General features: G+C 36.9%; 2 protein-coding genes across 2 annotated transcripts; both read right to left on the minus strand.

The window, feature by feature from the left end:
- Positions 1-750: 750 nt before the first annotated feature.
- LOC119771965 (protein SCO1 homolog, mitochondrial) lies at positions 751-11724 on the minus strand. The gene is made up of 7 exons (XM_038268192.1): positions 11492-11724; positions 11107-11229; positions 2653-2743; positions 2353-2550; positions 2176-2268; positions 1087-1202; positions 751-1010 (listed from the first exon to the last, which is right to left on the minus strand). Exons 1-7 carry the CDS (start codon positions 11630-11632, stop codon positions 876-878), a joined length of 897 nt encoding a protein of 298 aa, XP_038124120.1. The 5' UTR covers positions 11633-11724; the 3' UTR covers positions 751-875.
- A 274-nt stretch (positions 11725-11998) lies between these two features.
- On the minus strand, positions 11999-17322 carry tmem220 (transmembrane protein 220). Its single transcript, XM_038268193.1, has 6 exons — positions 17173-17322; positions 17061-17090; positions 16933-16993; positions 15980-16103; positions 12345-12404; positions 11999-12258 (listed from the first exon to the last, which is right to left on the minus strand). Exons 1-6 carry the CDS (start codon positions 17275-17277, stop codon positions 12126-12128), a joined length of 513 nt encoding a protein of 170 aa, XP_038124121.1. The 5' UTR covers positions 17278-17322; the 3' UTR covers positions 11999-12125.
- Between the last annotated feature and the right edge of the window lie 1365 nt (positions 17323-18687).

An 18687-nucleotide genomic window follows, 5' to 3' on the forward strand; every position in this document is an offset into this window, starting at 1 on the left:
TTGGTGTCGGATCAGAGATGAAAAAGTTTCGCTGGTTGACATAAAACTTTCTAGATTATTCATGTATCAAACACCTAGTTTGACACAGATCTCAGATCGAAGTTCAGCTATAAAACTCTAAACACTTTGAAAAGGGTTCATTAGTATCAGAATCTCAATCAAAGCAAAGTCCAATTTCCTTATTTTCATCAGTCATGGTGATTGGATCTTTATCAACATTTGGACAAATAGCAAAAAAACCTAGAAGTGATACAAAGATGTGGTTTAAAAGCTTTGGCAGCCAAATAAATGTATGTTTCTTCAAATCAGCCGAATCATTATTTAATACATTTTATTAAAACATGAAGAATCATTTTAAAGCTTGCAGATTTTTTTCAAAATTCAAAAGTTTCAAGAAGTCCCAGGTTTGAAAGCTATTCTGGTATTCTGAATTTAAAAGAGATTAAAATTCAGAATACCATCTTAAACAACTGCACACAAGGGGAAAGAAGAAATGCAATATGTTTTCTGACCACTAGGTGGATCCAAAATCAACCATCTGGATGGAAACAGGAAGATTTTTTTCCAAACTGCTCATCCATTACCTTTAATAATAATTTATTTGGTTTCCTTCATCAGCTACAATCAGGATTTGATCTATAGAGGAATTATTGTCTTCGGGCAATTATACAAAAAATAAATAAATATTTGGGTTTAAATGGGCATAAATGGCTGATAGGAAACCTTGTAAAAAGATCAAAAAGCAGCACATTAGTGAAAAGAAATAGTCTTTATACATTTATGGATGTATATAAAGTAAAAATGATAAGACAGCAGCAGTTAAACCCCTGAAGACAAACTTTCAAGTCCATGGTGGGCTTTAATGGGCTGCACCATCAATTGCCCTTCTTAAACTTCCTCATGTGAGCCGCTATGGAGCTGATGATCTCCACACTCCGTTTATTCTGTCCAAAATAATCAACAAACTCTCCATCGGGTCCAACGAGGTACATGATGATGGTGTGATCAACCTAGAAACAACATCAGGGTTAGTTCTGCTCCACGGAGACAAAATGTTTAAATAAAAGTGGAACAGCTGAGACTCACGATGTAATCGTTGTCTTCATCCTTGGGCCCCTGACTGTAGTACACCCTGTAGGCCCTGGAGACCTCGTCCACCTGGGCCGTCGTCCCCGTCAGACCAATCAGCTTTGGAGAAAACTCTGATAGAGAGATCAGACTGTGAGACATCAACAGAACCACAGAGAGGGGAAACAATGATCTGGACCAATGGAACCAGCACCGCATGTAGGACTGAAACTAACGATTATCTTGCTAATTGATTAATCTGTTGATTATTTCTTTCAATTAATTGATTAATAATCAGAAAGCCAAAGGTTCCTTAAAGAGGTTTTTTTTTTTTTTTTTTTTTTTTTTTTTTTTTTTTACGAAATTAAACCAGGTGAAACTAAAACTTTTCCACTTTAGAGTTCTGGATAGAAAACATTTACAGAAAATGTTTTTTATCTTAAATGCAAAATGTTTAAATTCTTTATTACAAATTTGACATAATTAGTGCTCCAAGCGGGTTGCTCTGTCAGTTTAAGACGTGTTTTACCATCTGTATACTCCATTTAATGTTTAATTGATTACTAAAATAGTTGACGATTATTTCAATAATCGATCACAACTAATCTGATTTTTCCAGCCATAACTGCATGTGCTACATAGATCTATAAAGAGCTGGAAATAGGATAATTTGTAAATCAGTTCATCTGTTGACTACCTTTTCAGTTAACTCATTTATAAGCAGATGGTAAAATGTACTAAAAGGAGATTTGGACAGAATTTGAACCAAAACTGCTTCTTTAAGAATTCTGGATGGAGCAAATTACCCATATAGAGGGCATGTTTCAAAATGTCTATACGTCATTTATCCATTATAGATTAATGGTTCGGGTCCTAACTTAATAAACATCCCCTATTTTAAAGAAACTTTATAAAGAAGGACTGTTCTGTTTTAGGAACACTTCTAGATGATTTCACAAAGAAGAATTCCTTATAAAATTAAAAATATTTTGGACAGCAGTCAAAAAACAGGATAAACTCCAAGTATAAGTTCAGGATTTCTTCCAAATTTTCAGACTAAACCAAAGAGTCTGTCCTGTTAGAGGGTTCGCAGTGTTGATCCGATACCTTTCACATAAGCAGCCATGGCCTCTGGAGTGTCTCTATCTGGATCTATTGTGATCAATATGGGCGTCAAGTTTGGAAGAGCCTTGATTTTATCTGCAGAAAACCAAACACAAACAGGCTGTTTGTTAAAACGTGATTGTCTCTCCTTTTTCTGTATTTGAAGACGGATTTCATTACCTATTTCATCCACAACTTCAATCATCTTCTCTATCTCGTCTGGGCAGATGTCGGGGCAGTGAGTGAAGCCGAAATAGATGAGGATCCATTGGCCGAGGAAGTCTTCGCTCTCGGTGGGCTTGTTGTTGTGATCGACCAGCGAGAACGGCCCGCCCAGCGCCGGCCGCCCGATAGATTTGTTCCGCTCTTTCTCAATCACTGAGAAAAATAAAACAGATTTTTAGTCCTGGAAATCATGAAAATGTCTGGTTCTTCTTCCAAAAGTTTTTAAGCATCACTTTGATGAAGGAAGTTACTCACATTCCTCTTTTTCTTTCTTGAAATATTTCATCCCTCCCAGCAGAGCACCTCCAAGGGCGAAAGTGACCGCTAATGATTTCCACGTCACAGGCTTTAAAAGACAAAGAACAGGAGCTGATATGAAACAGATCCGTACACCTCAGCAGGACGGGTTCAGATAGGTGGGTTCATAAGTTTGGAGTTTAAATGTACAAACCTGTAAACCCATCATTTGGTTTAATTCAGCTTCAGCATTTAGGAGTGATTAAGAAGCTCTTGGTCTAAATTTAGCTTTCAAGCACTGAGGAAATGCTTAGAAGAAATCAATGCCTGGATGTGCCATAATTTTCTTCAACTGAATAAAAACCAAACTGAAGTAATAATCTTTGGACCAATAGAGGAGAGATCTAAAGTTAGCACACAGCTTCAGTGGCTTCAGCTAGTAACCACTGATCAGGCCCGAAGTCTAGGGGCCGGATTTATCAAGATCCAATTTTGCGTGCAGTAATTTGCGCTCGCAAACTGGAATTTTGCGCGAGGGGCTGAACCATGGTTTGCGGGTGATTTAACAAGAGCGATTGCGTAACTGGTGGAAGGTGCAAAACTGTTGGAGACGCCCTATTTAAATGATGGTTTTGCGCGTTTTGTGGTTTGCGGCAAAGTAGTTTGTAGTCTGTACAAACTAGTGCATTAAGAAATTTAAATCTTACAGTGACCCCCAACAAAAAAAAATAAATAAGTATATATATATATATATATATATATATATATATATTTATTTATTTATAAATTGGCAACCTTTATTCCCTAAGGTGGTATGTGCTGCAGTAAAAAAAAAAAACAAAAAAAAAAAAACAGGTGTTTTGTATTGGCCTGTGACTGTGGATGAGATCCCCGCAGCATTGGCATGTTGCTCCACAGGTGCAGGGGGAGAACCCCGACCCCGTCGGACAGCACTTCTGAAAAAACGAGATTAGGAGATCCCAGCTCACGCTGCAACCGTACGCTGGAATGACCCAGATGCAAAAAAGTGCAACGTTGCAAGGAGTTTTGTGATATCTGGTATTGCGTGGGTCCTCCTTGTGGCTGGCTCCAAATCCATTCGGAGTTCCCCCAACAGCTCCAAAATGGCAATGCTGGATAAACGATAGGTTTTGATGATCGTTTCCTCGTTCATTCCAAAAATATTCACACAGAGTGAAAAAATGCGTTCTCTGCGTCTGCTTGCTTCATTTCGATGTCTCCTTTTTGCGACAATAACCGCTGCCATGTGTGCGCAATTACGCATACAGACCATTTGCACCTTCTTTTGAAACGTGTTAAATATAGAGTCAGATACCGTTAGCAAAATAGCTTTCAGGTTTGATAAATCACTTTGCGAGTGCTAAATTAATATATTTACATGTTCTCCTCCCACAAGACGCACTTTTGCGTGTAAACGCCCCATATTGCATATTCATTGCAGAAAAAGTACTAAATGGATCACAGGCGCTATTTAGCACGTTTTAAAGATCAAATGCTTTTAGCACGCTGTTGATAGATCCGTTTGTACATTTTTTAGCGTGCGCAGTGAAATAGCTCACGTTTTAATACACGCAAACCTTTGATAAATCCGGCCCTAGGTGTAGTGCTGCATTCAGACTTGAACCTCCAAAAGCATTTAAAGGGATAGTTCGGTATTTTTGACATGAATCTGTATGGCATCCCCATCACCGGCGGCATGCAATCACACTGACTTACCCCTGGCAGCGTCCTGTGAGCAGAGTTATCGTCCAGTTTTGGTCAAGCCAAAAGTAGTCCGGCAGGTTTTTAGGAACAGCGAAATAAAACTTTTCTCTTCCCAAAACATTATGTGTTCAAAAGAGTGATATTTTCGCATCCCAAAAACATTGTAGTGGAAAAAGTCACACGTCGTTATCAATTGGTCCTATTTTCTCTCTGTTCGTATCAGTGCGCGCCGTCATTCAGACAGCGAGCCCAACAACAGCCATGTCTCCCTCCGCCGCGGAGGGAGACATGGCTGTTGTTGGGTTTTATTTCGCTGTTCCTAAAAACCTGCCGGACTACTTTTGGCTTGACCAAAACTGGACGATAACTCTGCTCACAGGATGCTGCCAGGGGTAAGTCAGTGTGATTGCATGCCACTGGTGATGGGGATGCCATACAGATTCATGTCAAAAATACCGAACTATCCCTTTAAAGACAATTACAAGGTGGGCTTTCTATAACCTGAAGAACATTTCCAGGATTAAAGGACTAATGTCTCAGCATGATCTGGAAAAACTAATCTATGCGTTTATTTTTAGTCCAATTGATTACTCCAACGGTGTTTTCACAGGTCTGCCTAAAAAGTGGATCAGACAGCTGCAGCTGATCCAGAACGCTGCTGCCCGTGTCCTCACTAAGACTAAGAAAGTGGAGCACATCACCCCAGTTCTAAAGTCCTTCCACTGGCTCCCTGTATCTCAGAGAATAGACTTTAAAATCCTTCTGTTAGTCTATAAATCTCTGAATGGCTTAGCACCTAAATACATCACAGACTGGCTATCAGTGTATCAACCCTCCAGACCACTCAGGTCTTCTGGCTCCAGCCTGCTCTGCAGACCTAGAACCAGAACTAAACATGGAGAAGCAGCATTTAGTTCCTATGCTCCACTTATCTGGAACAAACTTCCAGAAAACTGGAAAAGTGCAGAAAGCCTGAGTTCCTTTAAATCAAGACTAAAAACACATTTGTTTAGGATTGCCTTCCACTGTTCTAGTTAAACAATTCTTTAATCCAACTGCTTTTAATATTCTTTTTTTGTTTCTGCATTTTTTATTTTATTTTATTTGTTTTTTATTTTTTCCTACATGCTTTGATTCTGTTTTATCTTCCTGTATTTTAATCATGTAAAGCACTTTGCATTGTCTTTGTACTGAATTGTGCTATACAAATAAATTTGCCTTGCCTTGCCCTTGCCTAAAACTCTGAATTAAAACCAGATTTATTGTAAAACGCTGCTTCATAGAAAATATAAGTATAAATATAAGTGCTGTATGTACATAAGTTTGTTATTACACCGTTAATTATAAGGAGAAATTGTATGATCTACCAAGCTTGCAACTAAAAGGTGGTCAGTTTGTACCACCTATGCAATAAAGCAACATTTACTAAGCATTCAATATTATCTGCACCAAATATTCTTAAGCAACTGCTTTATAAGAGCTACGGTACAAATTCATCTACACTATTGATTATTTCAGTAATTGACACATCACTTGATCCAATGAATAAAAAAACAACCATTATTGGGCATTCTAAATTAATTTTAAACAGAAAAACTAATATAGTTTATAGTTTTTTTATAGCTTTGTCTCAATTCAGAGGTTGAAGTTAGGGATTTTTATCACTTGCCCTTTGGGTAAGTGACTTTCACATTTCATTTGCCCAGAAACAGTTTTTACTTGCCCAGTATAATGTTTGATAAATATAGTTCCTAATATTCATTTTTGTATATATATATATCAATGAAACATGTTTGTTTTTTGTAATTCAGTATTTTTTAAGTTTCCAGGTTCCTGGTGTGTATCTGCATGCGTCAGATAATGAACTCAAGCCTACATTACCGTGTTAACATGCTTTTCAATCCTTCCTGCACATTCTTTTCAAACTAAACTTTGCTTTAAACTGTTGTGTGCTTGGAAAAATATAAATTTTAATGTTAAAAAACAAAAAAAACTTGACAGGTTAAAAACTTTATATAGGGTTTCCACAGTCTAACATAATTTCAGAATTCCTTGACTTTTAACTGACTCAGGATTAGTTTTCCCTGACAAAATAAATGCAGCCATTTGTCGATTTGGTAACTACATCAAAATTACAGCTAGGTGGAAAAAAAAAAAAAAAATCACACCACCTGGTGGAAAATCACCCAGCTTTTTCAAATCACGCGCCTTTTTCAAATCACGCGAGAATGTGTACAAAACAACAAAAATGGCAACGCTTCTGGGTCGTTTTCATCGAATGTCAGGATTTTAAAGTCATTTTCAGTGATAAATTATTTATTTTTGCGATCATTGCACTTGCCCGGCAGTCAAATGCAATAAAATTTGTACTCTCCCAACAATAAAACGGATTGCCCCGGGAAATCGGGCGATGGTTAACATAGAGCCTTGCAATTACTGCTGTAAGTTATTCTTTCAAGAAATAGCAGGTTTTTTAGTATGTGTACTTTTAGTCAAGTTAATGATTAGATCACCAAATTATTGATGATTATTTCAATAATCGATTAATCATGATTAATCAGATTTATCATTTGACCCCTAAGAATCTGACACAATATAAACAGAAGACAATAAAACCATTAACCAGGGAATGTTAAAAAGACTCCTTATTTTATTTTCCAAATAATTGTTTTCATGCAGCATTTTAATTTATAAGCAACCATGACAGCAGCTGCTTGGTTCCCACAACTACAATTTAGCTGCCCTTAGTTTTCACAGTGTTTGAGTCATTTTGGCTCAATTGGGTGTTGATGCGTGTCTCAGACATGTGCGTTGGACATTTAGGAAAACACGGAACAAATCGCTTTCTGTATCGTTTCAATAACTGACTGCCAAATAAAGTAGGATTCCATATTTTACTGGAAAGTTAGTAACCCCAGTTTACACCTGTGTTCGGTTCTAGTGAATGTAATAAACCTGAAATTAAGTCCAGCTGTTTAAAGAGTTTTGAGTTATAAAGGATGTAACTGCTCTTAAGCAACAAGAGATCGTTGAGAGGGGGGAGTTATTCCTATCTGGAGAAATTTTGGAAGAACAGTGTCCCACAAAAGGACGAGAGGGATTAGGAGTAGGATTAAAGGTAAGAAGCTTTGTCTTTAAAATAAATTAATACAAACCTTCAGTCCAAATTATATACTTGTGGCTTAGACAACACTGAGCATTACCAGAGCAAAACACGATGATGTTGACATCATACTCTGACAACATGACAGTTTTTTTGTCAGTGCATCAACCTCCCAGACCACCAAAGTCTTCTAGTTCCAGCCGACTCTGTTCACCCAGAACTAGAACCAAACCTGGAGAAGCAGCATTTAGTTCCTTTGCTCCACTGATCTGGAACAAACTCCCAGAAGACTGGAAAAGTGCTGAAAGTCTGAGTTATTTTAAGTCAAAGTGAAAAACCTATTTAGAGCTGCTTTTGACTCCTGAAGGTAAACTGTTTACTCAGTGTTATTAGTTTAATTTTAAAGTTTTCTCTCCCCTTGTAGGGGACGCTGCACATATGGCTGTTAACAGCTGCTCCCTCTAGTTTTTCCCTGATCAACCAAGCAACTATTTCAATGAGGGAATAAATAAAAACATCCTTCTCCAAATGTTTGTAACAAAACCACTGTTCCAGCTCTCAGTTATTCTACCGTATAAATCACTCTAATTTTCTCCATCAGTCACTCAGTGGAGCTAGAGTCCTCTCAATGAACTACTTTTTTCATGTTTTTTATCTTTACTTGCAGTTTTTTACTGTCGAGTGCAAAGCGGCTAGTTGGTCAACGGAGGTACTGCATGGGGGGAGTCGCAAAAGTTTTGTTTGATTAGCCTTTTTTTTTTTTATATTCCCCCTTGCAATTTTTTTCCACTAATTGAAATGTCTTTAAATCCACATTAACGTTAATTCAACACACTGTAGTAAACAGATCAATGGAGGCAGAAGATGTCTTTCAGTCATCAATGCTCACATTCAGCGACACACAGGAGCTCTTTCAAACCTGGACACCGTTTCATTCACAACACCGGTCCCATCAACCAGGAATCAGAATCAGAAATACTTTAATAATCCCAGGGTGAAATTACTTTCGTTACATTACTCCATATGTAATAGAGTGACTATAGGACCAGATTGATAGAACACAATTTCATACAATATATACAATATATATAATTAGGGGGTCCCTGCTCCCTGTGGTACACCTGTGGAGTACCACAGGGATCAGTGCTAGGACCAATTCTCTTTACTTTATACATGATCCCAATTGGTAGAGTTATTAGACAGCATGGGATTAATTTCCACTGTTATGCTGATGATACCCAGCTATATCTGTCTATAAATCCAGATGAAGCTAACCCATTACATAGATTACAGGCATGTCTGAAGACATAAAAACCTGGATGACTCTTAACTTTCTGCTTCTGAATGCAGACAAAACAGAAGTTATAGTCTTTGGACCAGAGTCTCTGAAAAAGAAGCTGATTAGTCAGTCACTTCATTTGGATGGGATTAAACTGATTTCAGATAATAAAGTAAAAAATCTTGGTGTTATTTTTGATCAGGACCTGTCATTTAAATCCCAGATCAAAGAGGTTTCTAGAATTTCCTTCTTTCATCTGAGGAACATTGCAAAAATTAGAAATATCCTGTCCAGGGGTGATGCTGAGAAACTAGTCCATGCATTTGTTACTTCAAGGCTGGACTATTGTAATTCTTTCCTATCAGGAAGTCCACAAACTGTAGTTAAAAGCCTTCAGCTGATCCAAAATGCTGCAGCCAGAGTTCTAATGAAAATTAAAAAGAGAGATCATATCTCTCCTATCCTGGCTTCTCTTCATTGGCTTCCTGTTAAATCCAGAATAGAATTTAAAATCCTCCTTCTCACATATAAAGCCTTAAATGGCCAGGCTCCATCTGATATCAGAGATCTGATTGTTCCTTATGTTCCTAACAGAGCACTTCGCTCTCAATCTGCAGGTTTACTAGTGGTTCCTAGAATTTCTAAAAGTAGAATGGGAGGCAGATCTTTTAGTTATCAGGCTCCTCTCCTGTGGAACCAACTACCAGTTTTAGTCCGTGAGGCAGACACCCTGTCTACTTTTAAGGCTAGGCTTAAAACTTTCCTTTTTGATAAAGCTTCTAGTTAGAGTGGCTCAGGTTATCCTGAGCTATCTCTATAGTTATGCTGCTATAGGCTTAGACTTTTGGAGGACATAGGGACCCCCATTTCATCATTCTGCTTCATTCTCTCTCTGTTCTCCTATTCTGCAGAATCTGTTAGTTCAATCTCTAACCTTCTGCTCTCTCTGCTTTTTCTCAGAGTAGCTTTGCCTCGTCTGTTCCTGTTTGGCTGTGACGTCATCCTGGAAAGAAACATCAGCTGTGCTGCTTCCATCAACACCCTTGTTTATAGATGTTGGAGATCGGCCTGTTTTCCAGTGTGGTCCTGTTTCTCTGACCGTGACTGAGTGGATGTGCTCTCTTCGTCCTCTGGCATGGGAGCTGCCTTGGAGCTCGTCTGCCTGGCTGTGTGTTTCCTGGACGGGGCCGCCTTTTACAGCTGCTTTTTGTATCTCTGCTTCTGTCTCCTTGAACCCCAGTCGGCCTCGGCAGATGGCCGCTCACACTGAGCCTGGTTCTGCTGGAGGTTTCTTCCTGTTCAAAGGGAGTTTTTCCTCTCCACTGTCGCTACAAGCATGCTTAGTGTGAGGGATTGTATTTGAGTCAATGAGTCGATACAATCAACTGGTTTTCCTTAGACAGAAAAATTTGTATCAATTTGACTGGATGATCTGGTTGAACTGTAAAGTGCCTTGAGATGACATGTGTTGTGAATTTGGCGCTATATAAATAAACTGAATTGAATTCTTACCATCAGTTTGGGGGTCCTTGGTCTTGAGGAGCCCTGGTGTAAAGCACTCTGAATTGTCTTTGTACTGCACTGTGCTAAATAAATAGTTTTTAAATCCCTAACCCTGGTTTATGTGTTAACAAGAATTGTTTTATTCTTTATAATTTAAGTTAGTTTATGAGATAACATCCAAATGATTAAAAAGAATGGTTTCACTAGAAGAAAAGGTAGATTCTAGAGAGGCGAGTTCCAGGGGCCGCCATATGTGGCTCCAGAGTCCTGCATTTTTCTTTTGCTGCTCCTCCAGCTATGACAAAAAATGTGTAGCTTCAGCAGTTCTATTATAACATTTCTGTCAGGGTTTAACAGAATAATAAATTAGTTAAAATGTATGCTTTTCTTCCTACATTAAGAAACTAAAATTATGTGTTTTTATCTACTTATTTGGGTTTATGGATCTAGACAAAGCATTTAGAATGAGCATAGAATATTTAATCATAAAAGACAGCTAGCCTTTGGCTTCATTAGACACCAAATTTTAATCTTAGATTTATTTTGTCATTTTGTATACACAAGTGTACACAAAAAGATATTTTGTTTAGAACAGTTCTCTCTACAATTTAATTTTTTTTAAAGTGCAGCCTTGATCTAATCTAACCTAATCTAATCTATTCTAAGCTGGAAACAAACTGTGAAGTCCTGATTAAAGGCTGTGGACCAGAAACTTCTGATGAATTTTGAAACGTTCAAAAAGTTCTCCAATTAAGCATTAGTTTAGGTATTTTGCAATCAGATAACATTTGGAAAATTTTACCTCACATTTGAGATGAACTATAAAGCTTTTATAAGATGTGACAGCTTTCTTCCCACCTACCCCTGATTTCTTAGTCTTCTCGCCTGATGATGATGAGGGTGGAGGCATCGAGGAAAATGATCTCGATCCATGAAACTTGAGCCATTGTGTTCTTCTGTAGGTTTGCCACCGACTGACACTCACCTGCAAGAGACCACAGAGCAAAATATGACAGTAATTAGATTCATTAAGCAAAAGAAAGCAAATTTCACTAGTATAATTAAAATTAATGTGATAAGTTATATCACCGAATTCCGTAGTAAGGCCCAAAGATAAATATAAAATTAAAAAATATATACATTCTTTATTCCAATTTAAGGAAATGTGACATAGGCGTTAATTTGCCTGATTTTCCCAATCGAGTTTGGTTTCCCAAAGAGAGCGGTAGTTCCTAGCTTTGACCTACCAGGTGGACGAGATCTGCTCGCGATGAAAGCGTCCGGTTCAGTCCAGTTTCCCTTTGAATGAAGCTGTGAGCCAGCCTGACGGCTCGGTTCGGTACGGCTTTACTCCGAACCAGCCAGCAGCGCTGAAACAGGACGCTCATGTTGGCTTTAACCTCTGCAGACCCGCTGTTGCTAAACACACGGAAGTTACATAGAAAGAGAAAAGCTGGAGAGAAAAAAAAACTGCTGTTCTCGTGTCAGTTTGCCAAGGTCAGTCTGTTTAAGATTAGCATTACAGCATGTAAATGAACTGATCTGAAATCAGCCGTTTCAGACGCTTCTTCTTCTACTGTTTATTTCAAGCCTGGAGGCTCTCTGCTGCCATCAAGGGTAGAAAGTTAGGGTTGCAGACTAAAAAAAAAGAGGCAGAAAATAGTTTAAAGCATTTATTTTTATAAAATCCAGACTCTATTTTCAAGAGACAAAGTTTATTTTATTATAATTTAATAATGAACAAACAAATGAAATTATTGTTTTTAATGCCTTTTTATTAAGCAGGTCCACAAAAAACAGCATTTCTTTGGTAAAGGATCGGGCTTTCCAACAGACAACAAAAAAGTTTATAAAAAGCAGACAACCTCAAATATAGCTCCTTTAAATTGCAGTTTTACAGTGTGAAGGCCAGTCTGATCTCAGCTCCTTATTGAAGTGGTAGTAAAGCCAAGCCACAATCGGGAAAACTGTGATGCCAACAGCTGTGGAGACTCGCAGCATCCCAACTGGGCCTCTGATAAAGGACAGTAAAGAAGGAAAACAAACAAGCTTTAATCTACTGAAAAAGATGAAAGTTGATTTGTCATGAGAGTAAATTACCTTCCAGAGTGGCGACACAAAAGGAGCCAAACAGCCGTTAGCGTTAGACCAGAAAATTCTCTAAAGAGATGGAAAAGGTTATTATTGATAGATAATTTCTCACAACTGCTATGGGTGTTCCTGCTCACCAATAGCCTATGCAAACATATATATTTATCCCATTATTATAAACATCACTTTACTAAATAGCCAAATGGAATAAAGTTTTTACACTCTATGAAAAATAGATTTTTTTTTTAAATCCACACTTGATTTTTAGGCATGTAAAAATATTTTTTTATTTATGTTTATTTGTTTTTAAAGAAAATGGCACTTATAATTCAAGGACAGTGCTAACTCCTGTGTGATCATCTGTTCGGGTAGCAGCATCAGAACTGAGGACTTGGAGCTCAACGAGGCTTGTTCTCTCCTGGGAGTTTTCTTTAGGAGTTTCTTTATAAAATTAAGATCATTAAGGACAGAGGCAAGTGATTGTTGTACAACAACAGTGTCTTTAGTTAGAAGCTTCATCAGATCCACCGCAATAAAAGATGCTCAAAGAGCCTTAGTGCCTACAGGCACTCAACTCTAGTACAAACAGTTACAACTAAATATAATTTCCATTCGCGATCAGCAAAGTATTTATGGATTGAATTTTAATTCAATTACATACTACTTTGATCTGGTCAGATGAGTTCCCCGGTAAATGAATTACAGAAACACCAAGGAGATTGAACCAGGGTTTGGAACCTTTAGCAGTGTGGGCAGGTATCTATGAAGGACCAACTCTGCCATATTTAAAAATAAATACAGAAATAAATAAATGCTCATTAAATGTATAAGCATACAATTAATTGCCAACAAAAAAGTGAGACATAAATGTATATAACTATTAATTAGCTTCTTTATTTATTTGCCTTTGTAATATTTACCTTATTTATTTTTCTGTCCTTTATAATCTTCAACTTTATTTTTTAATTACTTATATTTTTAAGTATTTATTTATGTGCATGTTATAATATTTTTGTCTGTTTTATTCTTCCTTTGTATTTTTTTACCTTAGTTATTTCTTCGCCGCTGTTTATTTCTCTCTGCCCTTTTTACATTTCTCTCTGCCCTTTTTACATTTCTCTATGCATTTCTGCCTCATTATGCAAATGAGGAGGGGGTGTGTCCTAGAGAGTCAACTTCTGCTCATTGGTTGGCTTGGCGGTCCATCTTCTTAACTCACAGAGCTCAGAGTACTAAGTTAAATGTTCTCTTTTCTGTTGCTGTTGTTCAATAAAAGTACGTTTTAAGATCATTTGAGGCGAGAACCTTATACTTTTAAGCATCACCATATGGCCCATTCACAGATTTAATGCGTAATTTAAAAGAAAATGTGACGAACTTGAGAGGACTGTGGCAACCAGCGGAGCTCCGAAGCTGACGGCAGCCAGGTCTATAGCCAGGCTATGATGGCGATTTTTTGTTGTATTTGGCAAAGTTTGGCAAAGTCCCTAGTCAAGTTCTAATGACTTCAGACTCGACATCAGACTCTCCTCCTGTAGATTCGACCGATGTAGTAAAATGCTAACCAACACGCTTCACACACAGCTATGCCGAGAGAGGGCCGCTGCAGATGGGCTGTGGTTAGACCTGGCTGCCGTCAGCTTCGGAGCTTTGCTGGTTGCCACGGTCCTCTCAAGTTCGTCACATTTTCTTTTAAATTACGCATTAAATCTGTGAATGGGCCATATGGTGATGCTTAAAAGTATAAGGTTCTCGCCTCAAATGATCTTAAAACGTACTTTTATTGAACAACAGCAACAGAAAAGAGAATATTTAACTTAGTACTCTGAGCTCTGTGAGTTAAGAAGATGGACCGCCAAGCCAACCAATGAGCAGAAGTTGACTCTCTAGGACACACCCCCTCCTCATTTGCATAATGAGACAGAAATGCATAGAGAAATGTAAAAAGGGCAGAGAGAAATGTAAAAAGGGCAGACAGAAATAAACAGCGGCGAAGAAATAACTAAGGTAAAAAAATACAAAGGAAGAATAAAACAGACAAAAATATTATAACATGCACATAAATAAATACTTAAAAATATAAGTAATTAAAAAATAAAGTTGCAGATTTTAAAGGACAGATAAATAAATAAGGTAAATATTACAAAGGCAAATAAATAAAGAAGCTAATTAAGAGTTATATATATTTATGTCTCACTTTTTTGTTGGCAATTAATTGTATGCTTATACATTTATTGAGCATTTATTTATTTCTGTATTTATTTTTAAATATGGCAGAGTTGGTCCTTCATAGGTATCAAGTCATGTTACACTAAATAATTACCAAGTGTGGAAATTAATACTCGCCGTCTTCGCTCTTATTCCAGACTCTGCAAGCTTTTATAAACAAACTGGATGTTACTTTAATCTGAAAATTGAACTTTGGACTACTGAGCAATAGTCCAAAGATTTATGACCTGCAAACACTATCCATAAACCCAAGAAATTTATTTGTTTACTTAAGTTGGTGAAAAAAAAAAACAGTTGTGACTCCCTTTACTTTACAGAAAACCTAACAAGCATAAGTTCATATAGGACCACCAGAAATGATAACAATAAATCCCTCCTCAAAGATCTGATTAGTAACAAAATAGATGTCAGATACCACTTAAAAAAAACGTTCTGCAAAAATGATGCATGGAGGACAGGAAAGAATGACATGATTGCAATTGCTGCTCTTGTTGATTAGCAGCAGATCTTGATGGCAGGTAAGACACGTTAACCTGACTCCGCCAGATGGATTTGCTGCATTTGCTCTGCATATCCATCTGGAAACCTTCCGTTGAAGTAATTTTGGGAAGGGGCGAAAATACTGGTTAGCTGATTGGCCTATGTTGGTGATAGACGGGCCAAATAAACCAATCAGATCAACGAAGCATATGACGTACTAACAGAGCGACGACGAAGAGGAGCCAATTGATAGATCAAACTCTTGCCGAAACCAGTCGGGAGAAGAGCAAAAACATCTTTTCCTCTGAGAAAAGCCTCCAGAGCAGTGTTTTGCTCTTCTTTCAGTGAAGAAATACTCTGTAATTCCGATAAAACTTGCTCGATAGCCACGCTAACGCTAGTTTCATCGGCTGAAGCCGCCATGTTCTTTAGACTGAACTGTCGAGCTTCTCGTTGCATCACACCTCAACCCGCCTCAAAGCCAACGCTGATTGGACGTTCGTTTGGTGAACGGCTCCAAATTTTCTTTAACGGAGAGTCTCCAGACTGATCTGCGAGTGAAACCTTGAAAGCTCCAGAGAACAGGATGGTCTCACGAGGCTAAAGACACATCTGATGAGTTCTAAAGTTTAAGAGTGAACTTTATTTTGAACTTTTAGAATTGCATTTATGAAATAAATTCATATTTTAATCTAATTCTGATATATGCAGATGCATCTCTAAACATCAAACAAGTGCGTAGTTTATTTCACTCCACTTTAACTCCGATGTACTAATTGGGTCTGCTGACCCTGAATGTTAGTGGGCAAAACTTCATGCCTTTAAACCATTTATTTTGGAAGATGGTTCCGTTTTTTTTTTTTTTTTTTTTTAAATATTTAGACCTAAGAAGCTCAGTTTTCTTTTTATCCAGTTGACATGAGGTGATACCATACCTGCCCTCCTCCTGCTGGAAGATCTGCGTGACTTGTTCTCTGTAAAGTTTCCACCCTAATATGAAGATAGCTGCACTGGAGATCATTAGGTGGAGATCAGCAACTCGCCTCCAGGGCAAAGTCTCTGAAATTAAAGACGAAATACTGAGATGAAAAATAACTACTTGAAGTGTTACCCCATTTAGCCTCTAGATGGTGCTATTACATCCAGTGAAGCATGCTTTAATGGTACAGAGTCCAACGATTTACCTCAAAACTCCTATATAGTTAAAAACAAAATCTAAAAGTTTCTTTTCAAAGTTGTACTTCAGTATTACTTTTCAAAGCAATTGTCTCTTTTTTTCCTATTCTAAAAACAAGTGTGTATTTTGTAGATGTGAGGGGAACCACTGAGCATATTTTTGTTAATTATGTCGATGTTGCTTCTTTCTGGTTCCACTTGCAATCATATATTTTCATGAATATTTCAAAAAAATATATTTCTGAGCAAATTATAAATACTTCAGAGTCACTAATTCATATTTAACAACCAATTAAAATATATAATTAATTTAATCCTTTTATACATAACATAATAGGGCAAAAAAAAAAAAATAGACCCTGCTTTTATGACTTTAGAATAACAGTTCTTAAACATTTGAAATAAACAACTGGGGAAAAAACAAAACAAAACAAAAAAAAAGTAAATCTTCCAAAATAATCCAATAATTTAATCATTTAGTAACAGTGCAGCAGATCTCTAGGTGTTTTATTTTATCTGTTTATTTATTTATTTTTTGCTCCATTTATCCATATCTGCTTTTTCTGTAAATTAATAAATTGAGCTTCAACTTATGCTTTCGAAATTGCATGTCGTTTATAACGTGCTAATAAAGTTTTTACAAAAAAAAAAAAAAAAGTGGAAAACAGGAGAGATCATGTGGCTCCAGAGCAATCAGCAGTTTTCTGCCTACCTGTCAAATGAGGTCTGAAACCAATAAATGCACAAAGCACCGCAGGAACTCCATAACCCGCCTGAAAGAGAAATACCTTGAAAACACAACCTGAACATAAATATAAGCTTCAATAATCATAAACCTACCATCCATAAACCTGCATCTGGGTCATTGATCTGCAGAATGAGATCAGGGAAAGTTAGGCTATATCATTAGAGGAAGACAGACAAAGCAAACACTGATTTATCAAACATTTACCTGAACATATGAAGCCAAAGCAAAGAAGACGGACATTAAAACGTTACTTATTCTCCAAACAACAGAAAGACATGACTTCCAGTTCTTCTCGCAAACTTCCCCCATCGTTGTTTGAAACGGACCTCCTTTTCTTCTCCGCCCGCGCCTCCGGGACGTACAGACGTAGGAAGCAGGCGCACGTCGCTCTTATTGAAGAGGGTTCGCTCGATATTCACTTCTGCAGCTGAAAGACGCAGGGAGAGAGAACACATTGTATTTTATACGTTGCTAAGTTCATTTTTTTTAATTATTAGATAAGAACAATAGCTATCTGGTTATTTAATTAAAACTAATCCCGTTTTGTTCTTGCGGAAATGTGAAATTATGATATCCCGTTTTTGTTGTCAAAATAAAAGGCGCTTAACATAAAAAAAAACTTATCCTTAAAAAATTGTGTGTACCAAAGAAAGAAATTATAAAAAAAAAATGTATCATATTAGTAGCTATGTTTGTTTTTTCATCAAGGTGTCAAACACACCAATTTAAGTTGTATTGCTTTTATTATATTGTTTAGTTTCCACATTTAGAGGATATGCATTTTATATATCTACATAAAACACCTTGTTTATTATTATTATTATTAACCTGGGTTGCAGCAATACAGATATTTAAAGGCGGACTAATACTGAACGCAGTGTCCGCTGTGATTTCTTTAGTTCATTTAGTTTCATCATTATTTTTTCTCTTATATATATCTTATAAGCAGAAACAAACTGTAAAGCAAAATCTAAAATTAGAAAAATAACTAATTTATGAGGGGGAAGTGCCAAGCACTACTTTTCATACCAATATTCAGGTTAATTCTTTAAAGAGATTACATATTTACAATATTCAGAAACTGACAATTAAGCCAAGAAACTATTTAAATCACAGATGAGAAACATGAGACAAAACAGTGAGCGTGTTTAGGTTCCTGGACATTAGCAGAGCTTTCAATCATTTTCTACAAGCTATACATTTAGTAGATGTGGAAATGAATGGCCCAAATAATCCCTTCACAAAAAAAGAAAAACATATATTTTTTTTCCTTTTACAGTTGCATATTTCAAGTTTTCAGCTTTTAAGTTCATGTTTACTGACAGATATTTAATGAGAATCAATTGTGTCTTTATAAGTAGTAGATTACAGATATGCAGTTAAGTTCACAAGTGGGCCAATTCAATTCAGTTTGGTTCAGGTAGATATTTATTAATGCAGAAAATAACAATCTGATTGTAAAATTTATTTATGATGCTTTATGATAATAGATAAGTGCTATAAAATATTTGCTTGCATTAATTATCTGTGCCCATGCTCTTTTTAAATAAATAATTGCCCAAAAATTATTTTGCTCATGCGCCTTGTGCGCTTGCAGTTTTTTTGGTGCCCTATTGTGCCCCTGTATAGTATTGGGTCAGCTGACGCCCCTGGGCTGATAAAAAAAGGAGCTCTTAAGCCAGAGGGTTTAGAACTACTTCCCCTTTAAAGTGTAAAACA

Source organism: Cyprinodon tularosa, unplaced genomic scaffold (assembly GCF_016077235.1).
Source record: "Cyprinodon tularosa strain WSP-4 unplaced genomic scaffold, ASM1607723v1 ctg697, whole genome shotgun sequence".
Lineage (NCBI taxonomy): Eukaryota > Metazoa > Chordata > Actinopteri > Cyprinodontiformes > Cyprinodontidae > Cyprinodon > Cyprinodon tularosa.

Excerpts from the sequence above, each read along its gene's own strand:
- LOC119771965 (XM_038268192.1), bottom strand. The coding sequence starts at position 11,632 with ATGAGCGTCCTGTTTCAGCGCTGCTGGCTGGTTCGGAGTAAAGCCGTA. Across the intron at positions 2,269-2,352 it reads TGAAGTTGTGGATGAAATAG|ATAAAATCAAGGCTCTTCCA; the intron begins GTAATGAAATCC and ends GGTTTTCTGCAG. Across the intron at positions 1,203-2,175 it reads CATGGCTGCTTATGTGAAAG|AGTTTTCTCCAAAGCTGATT; the intron begins GTATCGGATCAA and ends TCTCTCTATCAG.
- tmem220 (XM_038268193.1), bottom strand. The coding sequence starts at position 17,277 with ATGGGGGAAGTTTGCGAGAAGAACTGGAAGTCATGTCTTTCTGTTGTT. Across the intron at positions 17,091-17,172 it reads CTTTGGCTTCATATGTTCAG|ATCAATGACCCAGATGCAGG; the intron begins GTAAATGTTTGA and ends CTCATTCTGCAG. Across the intron at positions 16,104-16,932 it reads TTTCAGACCTCATTTGACAG|AGACTTTGCCCTGGAGGCGA; the intron begins GTAGGCAGAAAA and ends CTTTAATTTCAG.